This window comes from Trichosurus vulpecula, chromosome 3 (genome assembly GCF_011100635.1).
Source record: "Trichosurus vulpecula isolate mTriVul1 chromosome 3, mTriVul1.pri, whole genome shotgun sequence".
Lineage (NCBI taxonomy): Eukaryota > Metazoa > Chordata > Mammalia > Diprotodontia > Phalangeridae > Trichosurus > Trichosurus vulpecula.
The window spans coordinates 34,469,024-34,487,731 of NC_050575.1; the positions used below are offsets into that span (position 1 = coordinate 34,469,024).

Sequence of the window (18,708 nt, forward strand, 5' to 3'; positions counted from 1 at the left end):
ATTATAAAATGTAAAAGCATTATAAAATGGATTAAATGGAGCCTAACAATTCATTGCTTACAAGAAACATTCAAAGATATCAAAAAATTTGAAGGTATCACTGTGATTTATCATACTTTAATGAAAAAAGCAGAAATTGTGACCATGATTTGGAGTAAGCTAATTTAACAGAAAACCAGGCAAATTAGATTCTGTTAATGTGAAACGAGTCATCAAGTCTGGTTGATGCTTTCTCAATAACATCTCTCATATCTGTCCTCTGTTCTCTATTTACAAAGCCTCTGTAATAGGTCAGGCTCTGATTGCCTCTTCACTGGACTACTGTAATAGTGTTCTATGGGGTATTCAAGGAGGACTAGCACCTTGAAGGCTTGCTAAGCCCTTTTCAAGGCTACTTATCCACCTGTGGTGTCCACCTGGCACACAATTCTAACCTGTGGCCCCAAGAACGTGTAGCATGCACTGTGGCTACAATTCTGGTAAAACTGTCTTGGTAGATGGGCTAAACCAGGTTGATGGTCACCAATAGACCCTGTCAATGAGTTAATCTACCCCAAGTATATGAAGACTTCCCTAGTAGAATGGGTTCATTAGAACTAATTTTTCCATTGGCCATGGAGGCAACTAAAACAGGTGCTGTGGAGCACTTAGAGCTTGGTCAGATAACTAAAATGCCAAGGTCATTCATTGCATCCTGGGCCATCACCAGTCATCTTAACTTTTGTCCTGCCACTAGACTTCAATGACTCTAGAAGAGAGAATGAGGCAGATGACTTTGTGCCACTCTGTCTCACTAAAATCCAGTTCATACATTGGTCAAGGTATCATCCCATAGTGTCATTGGTCCTTCTCCAAAATGAAGGTTAAAACAACAATAGCCTCACAAAGGGTCTTAGTGACTCCAGACTCTCCCTTTCTTCTTCTAAACTCAAAGTGATTTTCCTATAATACAGACCTGACTGCATCACTCTCCCTATTGGAAAAAATCATTAGCTCTCTATTGCCTCTAGGAAAAATAATACAAATTCCTAGATATGATATTAAAATCTTCCATAGTTTTATTTTATAAGACCCTTAAAATGCTCTGTTCCAGTCAAATTGAACTTCTAGTAGTTTTTTCCCACTGTGCACAGTATTTCAACTTGAGCTTATAATATGATTTACAACTAGAAGGAACTTCAGTTTTCATACTTGTACATACATATTCGTACATATACAGTACAACTTCCCTTCCCCATTTTAGAGATAAAGAATATGAAGCCCATTAAGGGTAAATGGCTTGGCCAATGTCACACAAATACTCTCAGAGATGGGGTTTGAACCAATGTTCTCTGACATTAGAGTTAATGTTCTCTTCTACCACACTTGCCTAATCAGTCTCATGTCTGGAATGTGTTTCCTCTTTACTTCTTCCTCATAGAATCCATCATCCCCTCAAAGCACCTTTCAAGTGAGATCTTTTCTAATGCTCCCAGTCATTAGTGCTTTCTCTATCTTGAAATGACATTATATTATTTTTCATTTACTTTGAATTTATGTTGTGGAATTCTCCTCCTATCCCAATTCCCACCCTACCCCCTCCCAGACAATAAACTCCTGAGATTTTTTTTCATTTTGACGTGGTATTCCCAGAGCCTAGCACTTAATACATACTTAGTAAATGTTTGTTTAGTTGAATTGAAGGTAAAGTAGGTAACAAAAAACATCACTATTATATATAAGTGTATCAAATAGCATAGCAATATTCTATTGAACTCAGTAATTCCCTTCTGTTTGGTCAAATTGTAAGAAATTAACATTCCTTTTTCAGAACTTGATCAAACAAAAGGGAATGGAGATTTTAATGGAATATTGGGGAAAAAATTTGCTAGACATATGGTGATTGTTAATTGAGAATCTTAGAAAATATACCTATATTTTATAATCGTAAAGTACCTTTTCAAATATTGTCATATTTTAGGGCATATAGGACTCATGGATAAATGTAGAAAAATAGAAATATTAAACATATCATTCAGAGAACAAACATAAGAAAATTGTAATTAAAATATGGAAAAAAAGATTCAGACCCCAAAGGATACCAAATTATCATATCTTAAACAAATGAATGTATCAAAGAACAATCATATAAACATTGAAAAATTATGTTAGTGAAATGACAACATTGGACAACATGCCAAATTTTGTTAGAAGTAACTAGAGCTTTCTTTGGTAGTTTTTCTTCTAGATCTAAATCACAAGATTAATCCCAAATTTAGAATTTCCCAATTCCTGCTCATTGAAATTGATGTACTGTAGCTATGTTTCCCTGCTTTTTAGCCCATATATGACATAATTATTAAATTTTTTGGTCATTCAACAAACATTTATGCTTAGTGCTTACTATATGCTGAGAACTATACTAAGCATTGGGGAAGATAACAAAGTTTATAAAATATTCCCTTCCCTCATGCAGTTTACAGTCTCCAAGGGGTTAAGGTAAAAGCTCTGAACAATAGATCAAAATATTATATAATAAATACTTCAGAGAAGTGAAATACAATATTTTAAGACATCCAAAAGGGTAAGTTGTAACTAACCAGGGCAGATCATTAGAGGGTTTATAAAGTAAGTTATATGAGTTGGGCTCTTTTTAAAAAAATAATTAATTGATTTTTAGCTTTCAACATTCCTTTTATAAGATTTTGAATTCTAAAATTTCCCCCTTCCTTCCCTCCTCCCTCTCCCAAGAGAGCATGCAATCTGATATAGGCTATACATGTACAATCATATTACACATATTTCCTCATCAGTCATGTTGTGAAAGAAGAATCAGAACAAAAGGGAAAAAAAACCGAGAGAGAGAGAGAGAATGAACAGTATGCTTCAATCTGCATTCAGACTCCATAATTCTTTCTCTGCATATGGGTAGCATTTTATATCATGAGTCTTTTGGAATTGTCTTAGATCGTTGCATTGCTGAGAAGAGCTCAGTCTATCAAAGTTGGTCATCACACAGTGTTGCTGTTAATGTTCTCCTAGTTCTGCTATGAGTTGGATTTTAGAAGGATGAATAGTATTTCAACAGTGGGAGTTGTGGTTAGGAGGAAGGGAGTACAATCCAAGCATAGTGAAGTGTGAATAAAAATTCAGAGGTGGGAAAATACAAAATTCATTCTAAGGACAGACAGTGCTCAATTTGGCTAGACAGAGGAAAGCATGAAGGGGAGGAGAACTCTGGCATGGCGAAGTTTTTAAAAAGTAGCATACTTTATCTTGAAGATATGTTCTGAACCAGCAAGTTTCTAGAAACATCCAACTGTGCGTTGGAAACATCTTTATCTTTAACATGGTTTAATTGTTTTGTCAAATGTCCTCCTATTTTATTCTGTCAGAAGTCATTACTATTCCTTGATGACATGCTGAGCTCTCAGTCACCACCGTATCACTCAAAACTATCTTTTAGAAGACACTGAGTCCTACTTCTTGACACCTTATTAAATATCATTTGTAGCAGTTATATTTGTAATGCAAACCTTCCCTTCCTATTGAAACAGCACCATTTCCTTATATGTAAGAAGTACTGTGTTATTCTAAAGAGATGTTACAAAACTTTCAAAAAGTTTCAAATAAAATAATAGTAATAGGCCTGCCCTGCCATCATAAATATCATTTAAATATCTCAAAACTCTTATCCTAAAAATGTTGGTATTAAAATGTGATGTTTCCCTTTTTTTTTAATCAGGAGGTGTATGTTGGAAAGGAAACAATGTGCACGGTGGACGGTCTTCACTTCAACAGCACGTACAGTGCTCGAGTCAAGGCTTTTAACAAAACAGGAGTCAGCCAATACAGCAAGACCTTGGTCCTTCAGACATCTGAGGGTAAGGCACTTCAGCAGTACCCCTCAGAACAAGAACGGTATGGCGTCTAAAATTACTGGCAAAGCCCCCAAGCAAATACTACCATTGCCCACATTCCTATAGGGTTTTTTTTAGCTTAACATATATATTTTGTCACAAAGTTGTTACTTTTCTCCTACTTTGAATAAATATGTGGCATTAAAATGTGAAAGCCTGCTGCCCAAAATTTGAATTTAAACAATTCCAGTCAGTTTTAAAAGGTAGATGTAGAGATAGAAAGAGAGAGAAGTGATAGAGATAGGGATAGATAATTTCAGCAAACTCTAGATTAATACTCTAAAGAAGTGTTTTTTTTTCGAATGTGCTCCTCTCATCAGTAGGCTTTGGAACAAGCTCCCATTCCCCCAAAATAATCACCATTTCTAAATTTTGTTCAGATGTTTTAAAATATCTTTGTAGCTCCTACTATTTCCTTAACACAACCTATAGAATATTTTCCACAGTGTTATAGGGGTGGGGGTTGTTTGTTGTTTTTGTCGTTACTGTTATTGTTTTGTTTGTTTTTTTGCTCAATGGACTTTAGGCAAAAGCATGCTTTGTTTGAACATGGCATTCAGAAAGAGTTTATGTTCTATGTAGCAGCACTGGGATGCTCCACTTTCTCATGCAAAGCTAATCGCATTCACATGGGGAATAAAATTACCTGGAAGTACCACATAGAAAGAGAAGAGTGAGGCTGTATTACCTCATCATCTCCATATTTTTCTACTGTTTGATTTAAAGTTATATAGTACTACCTTCCAAATCCAGGAAACATTCTCCTCTGTCTTGTATAGCTCACACCACACACTGTATCAAGCTCAGAAAACAACCTTGAACCTGACAGCCAGTCCTAGTATCTTAAGGGTTTTGTCATACATTTTCTTTTAAAAGCATATAATAAAACTCACGTGAAGGTTTAGAGACTGCCATCAGTGTCAAAGCATTTTTTGAGCCATCCAAATGAAATTTTACCCTATAGAAGTAGCATCACTCTAGCCTTCTTGTCTCCCGTTTTTGTGCTTTCCAGAGCATTTTTCTCAATTTTATTTTGTAATGTATGGTCCTGGAACACTGAGAAATATGTTTGTAAAAAAAGAACCCTATAATGTGTTTTAAAGATGCTTATTTAGTAGGGAAATAACTGCAAATATCATGTAAATTGTGTTGATGTTTAGAAACACTTTGGGCCACATTTTCTTAATTTCTACATGGATAAAGTTGTCATTTTGGAAACATAGTTTTCTCTCCTTGGCAGAGCTATTAATTTTAGAGTAAATGCTTTTTATTCTTAAAGAGACTTTGAAGTTTTGTCTGACTCTTTAAAACTCTGAAAGAGGTTATTCTAACTGCCCTTTGAAAGAATCTCAAATCTCAAAAGCTGCCTTAATTTATACATCTTTAAACCAACTGAATGGTGATAATTAAAAAGACAAATGATGGAAAGAATTTGCAATAAGGCTGCTATTACATACCATCAGACTCCTTGGAAACTTATTTCTATATAAAAATATGGCCCAAAAGTCCACCAGAAATATCAAAATTTTATGAATATGGCAGGTGGAAAACTTAAGATTCCCTTTTCAAAATACGATATCAGGAAGCAGATATTCAATTTATTTTAATAATAATAATGTGTTTAATTCTGTATATTTCAATATCAAAATTATGTATCATAATAACAGATAGAGGACTACTTTCCATGAGATATCTAATGAAGTGAAGGAACTGTAAAGTAAAATAAATGTCCTGAATTTTAAACTTGCACGGTTTCTATAACTATAGAAATACAAAGAAAATTCTATAATCCTATAGCTATTAATCCACACAAGTCATATTTCCTATAATAAAATAAAATTCACATGTATACTTTCATGAGAATCTTGGTCTGTTCTGTGTCTTTTTCCCTTTTCTTCTTCCCATAGTAACACTCAAAGTAAGGTAAGTTTTAACTTTAAAAAGCATTATTTTTTAAAAAAAATTAAATCAGAAAAATTTCTCTTGAATTTTTCAAAATCTTACTACAATTAGTTTTGGGGAAGATAAAGAACTTTAAATAACATGAGCCCTTGGCACATGTGGAGCTTATAGTTTTACTGAGGGGAAAGAAACAAATACAGAAAGCTATAACACATGATATTACATAACAGGTACAACATAGTGGTTCAATGCGAAATGCCATTTGAGGTCCATGTCAATAATGTAGAAAGGGCATCAGAAAATACTCCGTGGAATAATTAATTTGAGCAAATAATTTGAGCTTTAAGCAGTAGGCAGCATTGAAGAAGTAATGATAACAAATAGCATGAAGGTACACAGATAAAAAGCATAAGGACTGTTTAAGGGACAGAGAGTTAATCAAGTTTGGGCATGGCATACAGTGCATGAAGGAAAATAATATGAGGTATGACAGGAGAGACAAGACTGAAGGAAGTAACATCATGTTGTGGAGGGTCTTGAATTTCAAGGAAAAGAACCTGTTTACTTAGAAAATAGAGAACCACTTAAGATATTTATAAGAGGAATGACATGGCTATATCTATTGTATGTTTAGGGATGTCTAGAGAGAATAGCAAATGAATAAGAACTAGGAGAGATTTGGAAGTGGGAAACCAATTAGTTCATTGCAATAAATTGTAATTGCAATAGTACAGGTGAATCTTAATGAAGGGCTTTAATCAGTAAGACTATGGTAAGACTATGCCTACTAGGGAAGTGAGACTTTAGGGGATAGGGATGACTTTGAGTTACATTGTAAATGTGGAATTGAGAATACTTGGTAAGTAATTAGATAAGTAATAAGACTTGATAAAACACATTGCTATAAAAGTAAAAGCCAACAAAACTGGTTTTTTAATGTTGCTTTCAGAGGTTAATAATGAAAAATATATTAGATGAGATCTGCTATTTTGTGTTCCATATTTCTCATTAGTTTTCTTATATCATCATTTTTTGTGAGTTCCTCTTTTCCTATAGGTTATAAGCATATGAACATGTGCTACACATATATGTTATCTTGTAAATTCCTCTGAATAGGTAACCCATTTCAAAAAATGATAATGTTTATATTGTAAATATTGCTTATAGTAAGTCTAAATTTCATTTACAGGCATTAAAAATGAATCTTAATCACTTGTCATCACTATACTCTACAATGTCACAACAACAACAACATAATAATAGCCAATATTTGGGTAGTACTTACTACTTGCCAAGCACTGAGCTAAGCACTTCATAATTATTATCTCAGCTGGTGTTCACAACAACCCTAGGAGGTTGGTACTACTACTAACCTCATGTTACAGATGATGAAACTGAGGAAAATTGAGATTAAGTGACTTACCCAGGGTCACACAGCTAGTCAATGTCTGAGGCCAGATTTGAACTTGTCTTCATGACTCCAGGATCAGTGTTCTATCCATTAGTGCTACCCTCTCTGCCTTCGTGGAGATGAGGTTTCAGTAAGAGACTAAGTAACCAAAGAATATGTTAAAATAATCATGAATTCTGATTTTTAGAAGGCAAAATGAGTAACGTTTTGCTTGTTCTAAGTTATAATCAAAGCTAAAGGATTCATGTTTATATTTCTAATCCTCACTATTTTCTTTCCTATGTGTTTTTTTATGTACCTACCTGAGCCTGTCTTTAAAGTATTATTTTTGCTAGCTTCCTACTTTGGTTATCTGAAAAAAACAAATGAAAATAATTCTAATTTTACGCAGAGATCATTTTATGCTAACATTCACTAAAATATACACTGACATTTTCATTTTTCATTTACAGAAGTTCTATTCTCAGGTTCTCTAAAAGATTTTATAAGTATTATGTAAGCTGTTGGTAGCAGATGTTTATCAGTTTAGGCCAAGAAATGAAAAAGAATCTCCAAAATCATGTGACTAGAAAAATGGTAGAATAGTCACTTTCCCCAAAAACCACTTCAGCTTTTCACCTAAAAGGGAATTATAAACCAGTTATGGAGTTTTTATCTAAAATATAGCTTTAGTTAATGGAGTTAATCACAGTTATGGAGTTAAATCTAAAAAAGAAGACAAATTCATGAGAAGGTAAAATTCTTTTTAAATTACCACTTGAGAATGCTAATACTTAGTGTGCTCACTCAAAAGCCATCCCCAAACTGTCTCCATTCATGCCTGAAAGAAGTAGAAAAAAACTTATAGTACTGTAAACGGTACATGTCAGTGACTCTTCATGAAACACCACCCCTGTCCTGTGTCACAAGAAACACAGACTCTAGCCATATGAAAAAATAGAGTAGAGAGAGGAGCTAGTCTGGGTACCTGTGGCAGTTGTGTCAAAGCTGAAGGAGAGTGAACTGAAACCCAACTAGAACTAGTTTTGTCCTGCCAGATAGCACTTTGGACAGGGCCCTACATCTGACCCAGGTTATATTCCTGAAGGAAAGAAAGCTATCAGGCTTGCAGCTAAGTCTCTAGAATCTACCTACAAGCAAAAGGGAAAGGGGTGTGAAAGTGAATGACTTAGCACATAAAGAAATAAATAAACAAAAAGGATGCTAAAACCAGAAAATATAATAAATAAAACCTCAACAAGTATAAAAATAAGAATGAACCAATGCCTGATGAAAAACAAGATTTTGTGGACTCTCTAGAGAGCATGGGACAACAACAGAAAGTTCCAGAAAAGGAAATTGTTGAAAGGGAAAAAAGGAATTGTTGAAAAGGAAATGATATCTATAAAAAAGAAATTGTTCTTGATTATAGACTACTACTACAACAACTACTACTACTACTACTACTACACTACTATAACTCTTACTAATAATAATAGCCACCATTTATATAACTCCTTAAGGTTTACAAAGCATTTTACAAATATTATAATTACCTTGGAAATATTATAATTACCTTGGAAGGTAAGAACTATTATTATTCCAATTTTACAGATGAAGCTAAGTGACATGCCCCTGGTCATACAGTTATTAAATGTTTTAGACTAGACTTGAACTCCAATCTTCCTGATTACAGACTCAACACTCTTATCCACTATACAACTTAGCTACCTAAACCAGGAATTAGAACTCTCAATGCAGATTTTTTTTAAAAAATCATCAATTAGTAGATTAGGAGGGGAAATTGAATCTAGAGGCATGAGGATGACTCTGTAAACTAAAGAAGCTTACCTTGAAGATGGTATGTAAAGATTAAAATAATTCTTTCAACAGTTATTGTTTTAGAACCTGGGGATACAGAGAGAAAAGTGAAATAGACCTTACACTCAAGAAGCTTATATTTTACTAAAACAATATGCACACCATAGGGAAATACAAATATATACAAGGTAAATAGAAAATAATGGAGGGGATGGATATTGGCACCTGAGGGTATCAAGAAATGGCACTTGAGCTCAAGCAACAAGTACTCAACATTTGTTATGTTTAAACAACTCTGGTAAACACTGGTATACACTCAAAGATAAAAAGTGAGACAGTTTTTGTTCTCACAGATCTTGTATCATACAAGTATTTCCAAAAGTCTTTGTGCAATTGTAAGTATTAATTTTTTATTTCACTAAGACTTTTGGGACATATGGTATGGGAGGAGACCTACATATATAAGCATATACAGAATAAATAAAAAACAAATACAATTAAGTTAGCAATTATATTGTGATTTAAGGTTTGCAAAGTGACTTGCATGTGTTATTTCATTTTATCTTCATATAAACCCTGGAAGACACTATGACCCCATAGTGTCTAATGCAGCATTCAAACAAAGGATTTCTTGCCTCCAAGTCTGGCACTGAATTCACTGCCCTAACAACAAAGTAGTCAAGGAAGGAGGGCATTAGTATTTGGGGGAATCCAGAAAGGCTTCATGTAGGAAGTACGTCTGGAGCTAAGTCTTCAAGGAAGGAGAAGATTCTATATGGATGGGTATAAGAGGGAACACATTCCAGAAATAGGAAATGGCCAGTGAAATGGTATAGAGACAGGAGATTAAAACCTTTGTGTGAGAAACAGAGAGAAGACTCTTTTGGCTCGATCATACTGGGTGGGATGGGTAGCAATATATAATCATGCTGTGAAGATAGGTTGGGTCCACATTGTGAAAGACATTAAAAGCCAAGTAGAGAGGTTCATATTTTATACTAGAAACAATGGGGAACCATAGAATTTTACTAAATAGTGGAGTAAGGTGGCAAGGATGGATTGGAAAAGAGATTAAATGCAATATTTCAGATCATTAGACATCAGCTGTGCGAGGTCTAAAGGATATTGTTGTGGTAGAGATAGCAAGAGTTGAGGCTGGATATTTAGTCTGAGAGAGAAATTGAGTGTAACAATAGAAGTTACAAACCCTGGAGGCTATAATGATTGTAGCACCCTTGATGGAAATAAGGAAATTCAAGAGAAGCATTTATTGTAAAAGATAACGAATTCTGTTTTGAACATGCTGAGTTTGAGATGGTTCTATGACATCTGGTTGGAAATGTATAATGAGTCATCTGGGGAAAGAGCTCAGAAGAGAAAACAAGGATGGATATTTAGATGTGGGAGTTGTAGGCACAAATATGATCACTAAACCTGTGGAAGTTGATGAGGTCACTAAGAAGAAAGTATGAAAAGTAAAAAGGGGCCATGAGAGAGACTTGGGGTAAATCCACAGTTAGAGAGTATGATGTGGATGATGAGACACCCAAGTAGACTTAGGAGTGACCCTGCTGTAATAGGAGAATCAAGACGGAGTAGACCTCAAGACTGGACCTATGATTTCATTGATATAGGGAACTCCTGATTCAAAAAATTGCCTCTACAAATACAGGTTGCCAACTCCACAACTTATACTTCTAGATAGTTGCCAAGAGCATTGAAATGTTAAATGACTTGCCTAAGATGACGCGATCAGTATGTTTCAGAGGCATAAATTGAATCTTGGGCTCTCTGAACCCAATGTTAGCTCTTTATCCCTTATATACCTTGCTTTAGGAGCAAGTATTGTCATGAAAACCCAAAAAGGAGAGCATACCTAGGAGAGTGAGGTCAACCGTCAAATGTAGAAAATAGGTCATAAAGGATGATAGGTGAGGGGAAAAATACAACAGATTGGGCAATTAATGCATCATTAATAGCTAGAGGTAAAAATTTATTTGAGTAATAAAGTCAGAAGCCATATTACAAAAGTTGAGGAGAGAGTATGAGGAGAGGAAGTAGAGGCAATAAGCATAAATAACTTTTTTAAGAGTTTGGCTGAAAAAGAAAGGAGTGATACATGATAATGGCTTGAGAGGATGGTGGTATCCAATAAAGGGTTAGTTTTTGGTTTGATTTGTTTCATTTTGTTGTTTGATTTTTTTTTAGGACATGGGAGACATGAGTATATCTGAAGCTAGTAAGAAACTAACTAGTAGACAGGGAGAGATTGATGATTGAGGATGAAATTTACTGGAGAAGATAGGAGGGGATGGAAGCCAGGTCGAACATAAAGAAGTTGGCTACCTACCTCCTTATCAGAGACTAGAGCAGGGGTGGGGAACCTGTGGCCTCCAGGCCATATGTGGCCCTCTAGGTCCTCAAGTGTGGCCCCTTGACTGAGTCTTGTCACACTTGAGGACCTAGAGGGCCACATATGGCCTGGAGGCCACAGGTTCCCCACCCCTGGACCAGAGGAAAGGAAGAGAGAGTGGCAGATGAAGTCAAAGAATTCTGGGATGAAGAAGATAAAAAGAGAAGAGGGAATTATGTTGAATGACCTCATTTTTTTCTCAGTAGAGATAAGATCCTTCCTTAACTGTGAAGGTGGGAGAGGGGGAAAGGGATAGAGGCTTAAGAAGAAAAGAGAAAGTTGAGAACAGCTTCTGTGGGGAGGGGCATAAAAAATCAATTAGGGAAGAGGGAAATAATCATTTACCTTGCTGCAGTGAGGGCCCATTTGAGATCAGATATCATAAATGCATAGTATACCCAATCAGACTATTTGCTCGACTTCCCACAGGTCTATTTAGCAGCACATGAATAGAATAGATGTTGGGAGTAATGAAGAGTTGGAGTTTGCTAATGGATGAATAAAAGTAGGACAAGGAAAGAAGAGATGTGTATGTAGAGTTTGTAGAATTAAATTAGTTAAATAGAAGATCAAAATGGATTAAACCCCCTAAACTCTCTACAAGCTCTCAATGCCTTTTGTGAGATAGAATAGCAGGATGGATGATTGCATAAATGAGAACATGGGCGACAAGAGTATAAATGATGCTGTCCGATCAAGTCCGTGGGTGAGCAATAAAGGGACAATGATTCCTTCAGTCTTTACACAGGGAAGGGAAGCTAAAGAATTAAGGAGGAGGTTGCAAAGGGGAGGGATGAAATAAAACATATTAGACAAGGGAAGTTCTCACTCCAGCAAGTGAAAGGAGAAGAGGATTTTTACTGAAGGGCATTTCTGTGGGAGAGGAGGTATGGAGGAACTCCCTAACTGAAAAAAATTACTGGGAAAACTACAGAAAAATTTGAAAGAAATTAGGTTTAGACTAGTTGTTTGTACCATATTCCGTAACAACAAAAAATCGAGAATTAGTTCAGGTACCTTTCACAGCCATGGCTAGAGGGATATTTCTTTAATAAGAGATAGGCGTGATCACAAAAGAGAAAAGAGATCATTTCAATTGCATGAAACTGAAAAGCTTCCACACAAGAAAATAAATTCAACTAGTATACAAAGGAAGTAGTCGATTGGGGAAAATATTTTTGTCAAATGTCTCTTAGAAAGTGAAGTAATAAAAATATGGCCATTTTCCCAATGGATAAGTGGTCGCAGAGTATGAACAACAGTTCTCAAGAGAATTACAAGCTTTAACTACCATATGAAAGAATGTTCCAAATCACTAATAATAAGAGAAATACATATTAAAATAACTGATGTTTTACCTTACATTCAGCAAATTGACAAAGATGACAAAAATAGGAATAGTGACTATTCAACAGTCAATTTGGAATTATGATTTTGAAGTAGAAATTTTGACCTTTGACCCAAAGATTTAACTGCTAAGCATATACTCCAATGATATCAAAATATTTATGGCAGCTGGTAGGAGAATATCAATGGCTAAACAAATTGTGGTAGGTGAATATAGTAGAATATTATTCTATATAACAAATTATATATATATGTATTTACCATATTTATATAATATATAATGACTATAAAGAAGCATGAAAATACTTACATGAACTCACATAAAATAAAGGGAGGTGAACCAGAAAACCAATATACACAATGACTTCAATATAAATGGAAAGAAAAGGGGAGAAGGATTGGACTTGTGATGTCATTGGTTTAGGAAAATCCCTCTAATAAGGGATGCTGGCACAGTCTCTTCTATTTATGGTTATAGAGTTGCCTAAGGTACTGACGTTAAGTGACTTGCCTGAGATTACAGAGACAGTATGCAAAGTTTTCTTGACTTTCAGGGTGGTTCTTTATTTACTATATCACTGCTGCCTGCCAACACAATAATAGCAATTTAATGCTACATAATTATACTAACTAAGCTTGACCCTCAAAAAAGAGACAAGAGTGTGTACCTTCCTCCCTTCTGTGTGGAAATGTGAGACTATGTTTGTAAAATTATTTGTGTATTAGACTTGATTGATGCCTCTGTTATTTTTACTGAACTGTTTTTTTTCTTTTTTCTTTTTATAAGGAGTTAAAATTTAACAACACAGAACAGTGATATTTGAAATTTTTATTTTGTGTATACTCACTGTCATCAGATACGTTGACACTGGTGAGTCTGAAAGAGTTGGTTAAAAGGTAGCAACTGGATAGATTTCTTTGCAAAACAGGTATAGCTATGAGAACTGTATTACAAAACATCTGTAATAATTCTTCAGTACTCAGAGTTCTTGGGCTCAATATCTGTATGAGTTCATAAACCAAAAACTTATTTAGAAGAAGTTGGAAATTAGCCAAATCTTTCTATTTTTCTTTCTCTCTGACTCTAATAGTATAATCTTGCTTTCTCCGTTTTCAGTTCCCATGAGAAAATGAAACAGAACAAAACTGTTATCATTCATATGGCTCAACTCACTGAAGCTGTTACTTGGCTCGAAGAGAAGTGGTAATTCTTTGGCCTGGAAACCCCTCTCACTTCTCCATAAAGCAATAGGAATTCAGATTCAAGCCACGTTCCCAGTGGGCAGACAAGATGCAGCTTCTCTTTCTAATGAATTAGAACATGAAGGTCGTTAGTACCTCACTGATTGGCATCAGATAATTTGGAAGGCATGTTTAGTTCTCATCTTCAGGAATATAAATTCATTTGTAATTCTTGGAATTGTCTTGTTACTAGTGGAAACATCCCTATATGATCCACTGCATTTTCAGATTATTTGTCAGATCTCACTTGTGGAACTGGTATGTAAGATATTGTGACATATCATATCTCCTCAAGGAAAATACAATAGTATTTCCCCCACAAGTACAACTGTATTGTCTCATTAATTCTTAATCTCCCAGAATTCAAAGGTATTCTAGGGAGAATGCCTTAGAATATCCTCTGAAATTTCCAAAACATCACAGATACTCTTTAATCATTTCATCACTCAACATAAAGTAAACCAGTTAAATCTCTTCTCCCGTAGGCATAGTTCCCTCTTTCAATCTCAAACCTTGACTTTATGGGCTTCAACAAAGCATTATTAGTGGTCATGCAGTTTATTAGAACTATCAAATAATACAAAGACATAAATAAACACATAACTATTATTTAGAAGGCTGCCATGGGATTTATACCTGAGGTCATCTCATGCATGAGGAAAAGGAGCTGCTGACTGAAATTTCTCTCACTGATTACCATAACTGCTAACTGCTCTTCAGCCTGATTTCTGCTCTAGTCCTCTCCTGTCATAGAAACTTGTCTTCTCTTCTTTTGCTCCCTGTTTTAGATGAAGGGTTAATTTTCTCTGTCTCTCATCCCCAAACTTGAGTGAAAGTCTTTTCCTCAGGAAGCACTGAAATTATAGCATAAACCGAGCTCTCAAAGTCTGCCAGAATTCTGGTCCCCAAGATTCCCTCTCCTAGTGAAGTGATTGAGAGACTCTAAGCTCCTTGGGAGGTCATCCAAAGACTGTGGGATTCCAAGGGGGTCATCCAAACCCCAGTGATACTAGTACTTATCAACCTAGGGTTACAGAAGAAAAAGTGAACTGGCTTACCAATAGACCTTAGCTTCATTCATTTTTCTTTAGTAAATTTCAGTGTTATTTCAATAGAAAGGAAGCTTAGCTCAAAAGAGTTAACTGTACAGATCTTGTATGAAGAGCCAGGAGACACCAATTTTTAAAAGGTAGATCTTCATCCTGAAAGGATCTTTTCTATTTATGCAGGGGCTTATTACTTGGTCTACAGGATAAAATGTAGTCCATAATACAGAAGTATATATAATCTTAAGAAAGTTCCATGATACCTTGAAAAAACATAATGGTTCAGGGGTACATTTCTGTTGTTTTTTAAATGATACTTCAAACTTTATAATAATTTATCCAAACCTCCACAGTCTTTTTCTTTTCCTGAATATTGGGTGGGATTACAGAAAAAGTACTGGGAGAATGAAAAGGGATGATCAATCATCCTGCAGGAAGTAGGATGTCATAGATCTAGAAGTGCAGGTGCTGCAAGCCATCAGGAGAAAAAACTTTGACATACAAAGGGAAAGATATTCAAATAATGCAAAAGTATTCTGCTCACACTAAAAAAAATGATGAAAATGGAATAATTTACTCTAAAGAACAATGGAACTATGAAGCTCACAATGTAGCCCAGAGTAAGCTACTATTCAAATCTGAGTTTAGTCATGTATGAAAAAGGAATATTCAATAATAAAAATAATTTGAAACTTTTCTAGAAAGAAAACCAGAACTGAAGAGATTATTTGCTTTTCTAACACCCCAAACAACAGAAATGCATGAGGCCTGAATAAATGCAGCCGACAAGGACAGCAGCAACAACAGTGACAATAGAGAAAGAACAGTAAGAGACTTATTTTTAAATATACTTAATGAGACAGAGGTGAAGTTGGAAATCTGGTAGAGGTAAGAGTGAAGAGGCAAACGGGGGCATTATAGACAGAGCTGGGAAATACCTTGTCTATAGGTGAATCATTGTTGTTTGGTGGGGAGACTACATTACAACATGGGAGGGCACATTAAAAGGAGGGAGGAGAGCACAGCGTACTAGTTGGAGGGAATAAGAGGCATGGCGAAATCTATTTGAATAATTTAGGGGGTTAAGAAGGGGAAGAAATATATAATCAGATAAATGCACAAGGGAAAAAAGAACTAATAACAAAACCCTAAAGGGAAAGGAGCAAAAACCAAGAAGTCATTGGAGTAAGGGAAAGAGTCCCAGTGAGAACAGGGCTACCTTTAAAAAGATAAAAGGAACTGAAAGGAATTTAATACTAATTTTATAGCAGAGGAAGAAAAGAATTATAACTCTAAAAAATTAGAGACAAATGGAGGAAAATATAAACCTAACTCATAACTTTGTGTGAATGGATTAACAATCCAATTAAACAAAAAGGACTGACAGATTATATGAGGAAGAAAAATCCTACAGATTGTTCCCTAAAAGAAATACATTTTAAAAGTATTTTTTCCAATTACATCTAAAGAAAATTTTGAACATTCTTTTTTTATTAAATTTTGGGTTCCAAATTTTCTCCCTCCTTCCCTTCCTACCCTCCTCCCTATGACAGTAAGCAATTTGATATAGGTTATATATGTGCAGACATGTAAAACATATTTCCATGTGAGTCATGTTGTATAAGAAGAAACAGAACAAAGGAAAACAAAAAAATCAAGAAAGTGGAAATAGCATACTTTGCATTCAGACTCCATCAGTTCTTCCTCTGGATGTGGATAGCATTTTCCATCATAAGTCTTTTGGAATTGTCTTTGATCATTGTGTTGTTGAGAATAGCTAAGCCATTCACAGCTGAAGATTGTACAGTATTGTTACTACTGTGTACAATGTTCCCTTAATTCTGCTCACTTCACTCAGCATCCATTCATGTAAGTGTTTCCAGGTTTTTTCCTGGAATCCACCTGCTCATCATTTCTTATAACACAATAGTATACCATTATATTCATATACCACAATTTTGTCAGCTGTTCCCCAATTGATGGGCATCCACTCACTTTCCAATTCTTTGCCAACATAAAAAGAGCTTCTACAAATACTTTTGTGCATGTAGGTTCTTTCCCTTTTTATGATAAAAGAAACACATTTAAAAAAACAGAGATAAACTAAATAAAACTGAGAGGATGAGAAATTTTACTATGCATTTAGTGAATCAATAAAAAAGAAGCAGGAGCTGTCATCATGCTATCAGGGATAGCAAAAACAAATATTCACAAAATTAGAAGGAAACCACATTACATTAAAAGAAACCTTAGACAACAAACCAATATCAGTAACATACTTAAACCCTTCAAATGCTTTAGCATCCAAATTTATAAGGGAAACATTTGAGTTTCAAGAAGACATAGAGAGAGTAAGACAATAGAGACAGGATACTTTTATATTCCTCCATCAGTTTTGGATAAGTCTAACAGAAAGATAAACAAGAGGGGAAACAAAACTGAACAAATTTCTGAAGAAGGTTGAGTTAAAAGATTTATGGCATCCTCTAAATGGGACAGTAAAAGAAGATACGTGCGTATGTGTGTGTATGTATAGAGAGAGAGGTGTGTGTACATATATATGTATATATATATATGTATATATATATACATAGCAAGAGATAATGTATGTATATATAATATATATATATATATATATTTCTCTGCACTACAGGGAACCTTTACCACAAAAATTGACTATATATTAGAGAATGTTCATACTGGAAACAAATGTAAAAAGACAGAAATAGTTAATTTATTCTTTACAGATCATAATGCCATCAAAATAGAAAAAGGGACCACAAACAAAAGTTACAGACCCAAACGGAGACTTAACAATGAAATGATATCTTTACAAACATATAACAACAAAATAGAAAAAGAGAGGATTAATGAATTGAATATGTCTTTTTTAAAAATTAGAAAATCAACAAATAAGCAAATTTAAAATCAGCATAAAAATTGGAGGTACTAAAAACTAGAGAGGAAATAGATAAACTAGACCAAAACCCCCATAGAAATGATAAGTAAAACTAAAAACTGATTCAGTGAAAAGACTAATAAAATTGATAAACCCTTAGTTAATCTGATTAAAAAGAAGAGAACATAAAATTAAGTGAATAAAATAGGTGAAATCACAGCAAAACCATAAGAAATAAAGAAAACAATGAGATCATAACATTATATGCTAACAAAAGAAAAACATGAAAGAAATAGAGGGATACCTTCAAAAATTTAAAATACCCAAACTACCAAAAAATCAGATATAGATCTTAAATAATCTACTCTCAGAAGAGGAAATAGATTTAGCTGTAAAGGAACTACCATAGGGAGTTGGGGGAGGGGAACTTCTCATCTGATTGATTCAAAGGAGAATGCTATCAAACTTTTAAAAAACAGTTAATACCTACACTTAACAAATTATTCTCAAAAATTGAGAAATAAAGTACTCTACCAGACTTCTTTTTTGAGACAAATATAGCCCTAATACTCAAACCAGGGAAAGATAAAATGCAAAAAAGAAAATTATAGGACAATATAATTAATGCACATGCACACAGTGATTTATCCAAGAAATCATTTTTTATGACTGAGTGGGATTTATACCAGGAATGCAAGGATGCTTCAACATTAGGAAAACAATCAATATAATTAATCAAATTTAAAAAA

General features: G+C 34.5%; 1 protein-coding gene across 1 annotated transcript in view; it reads left to right on the plus strand.

Annotated features, from left to right (window-relative positions):
- Nucleotides 1–18,708, plus strand: part of TRIM9 (tripartite motif containing 9) — a 173,317-nt gene that overhangs the window by 118,601 nt on the left and 36,008 nt on the right. Inside the window, exon 7 of the mRNA XM_036749208.1 lies at nucleotides 3,725–3,863. Within this exon, the coding sequence (XP_036605103.1) occupies nucleotides 3,725–3,863 (139 nt within the window). The remainder of the gene's footprint in view (nucleotides 1–3,724; nucleotides 3,864–18,708) is intronic.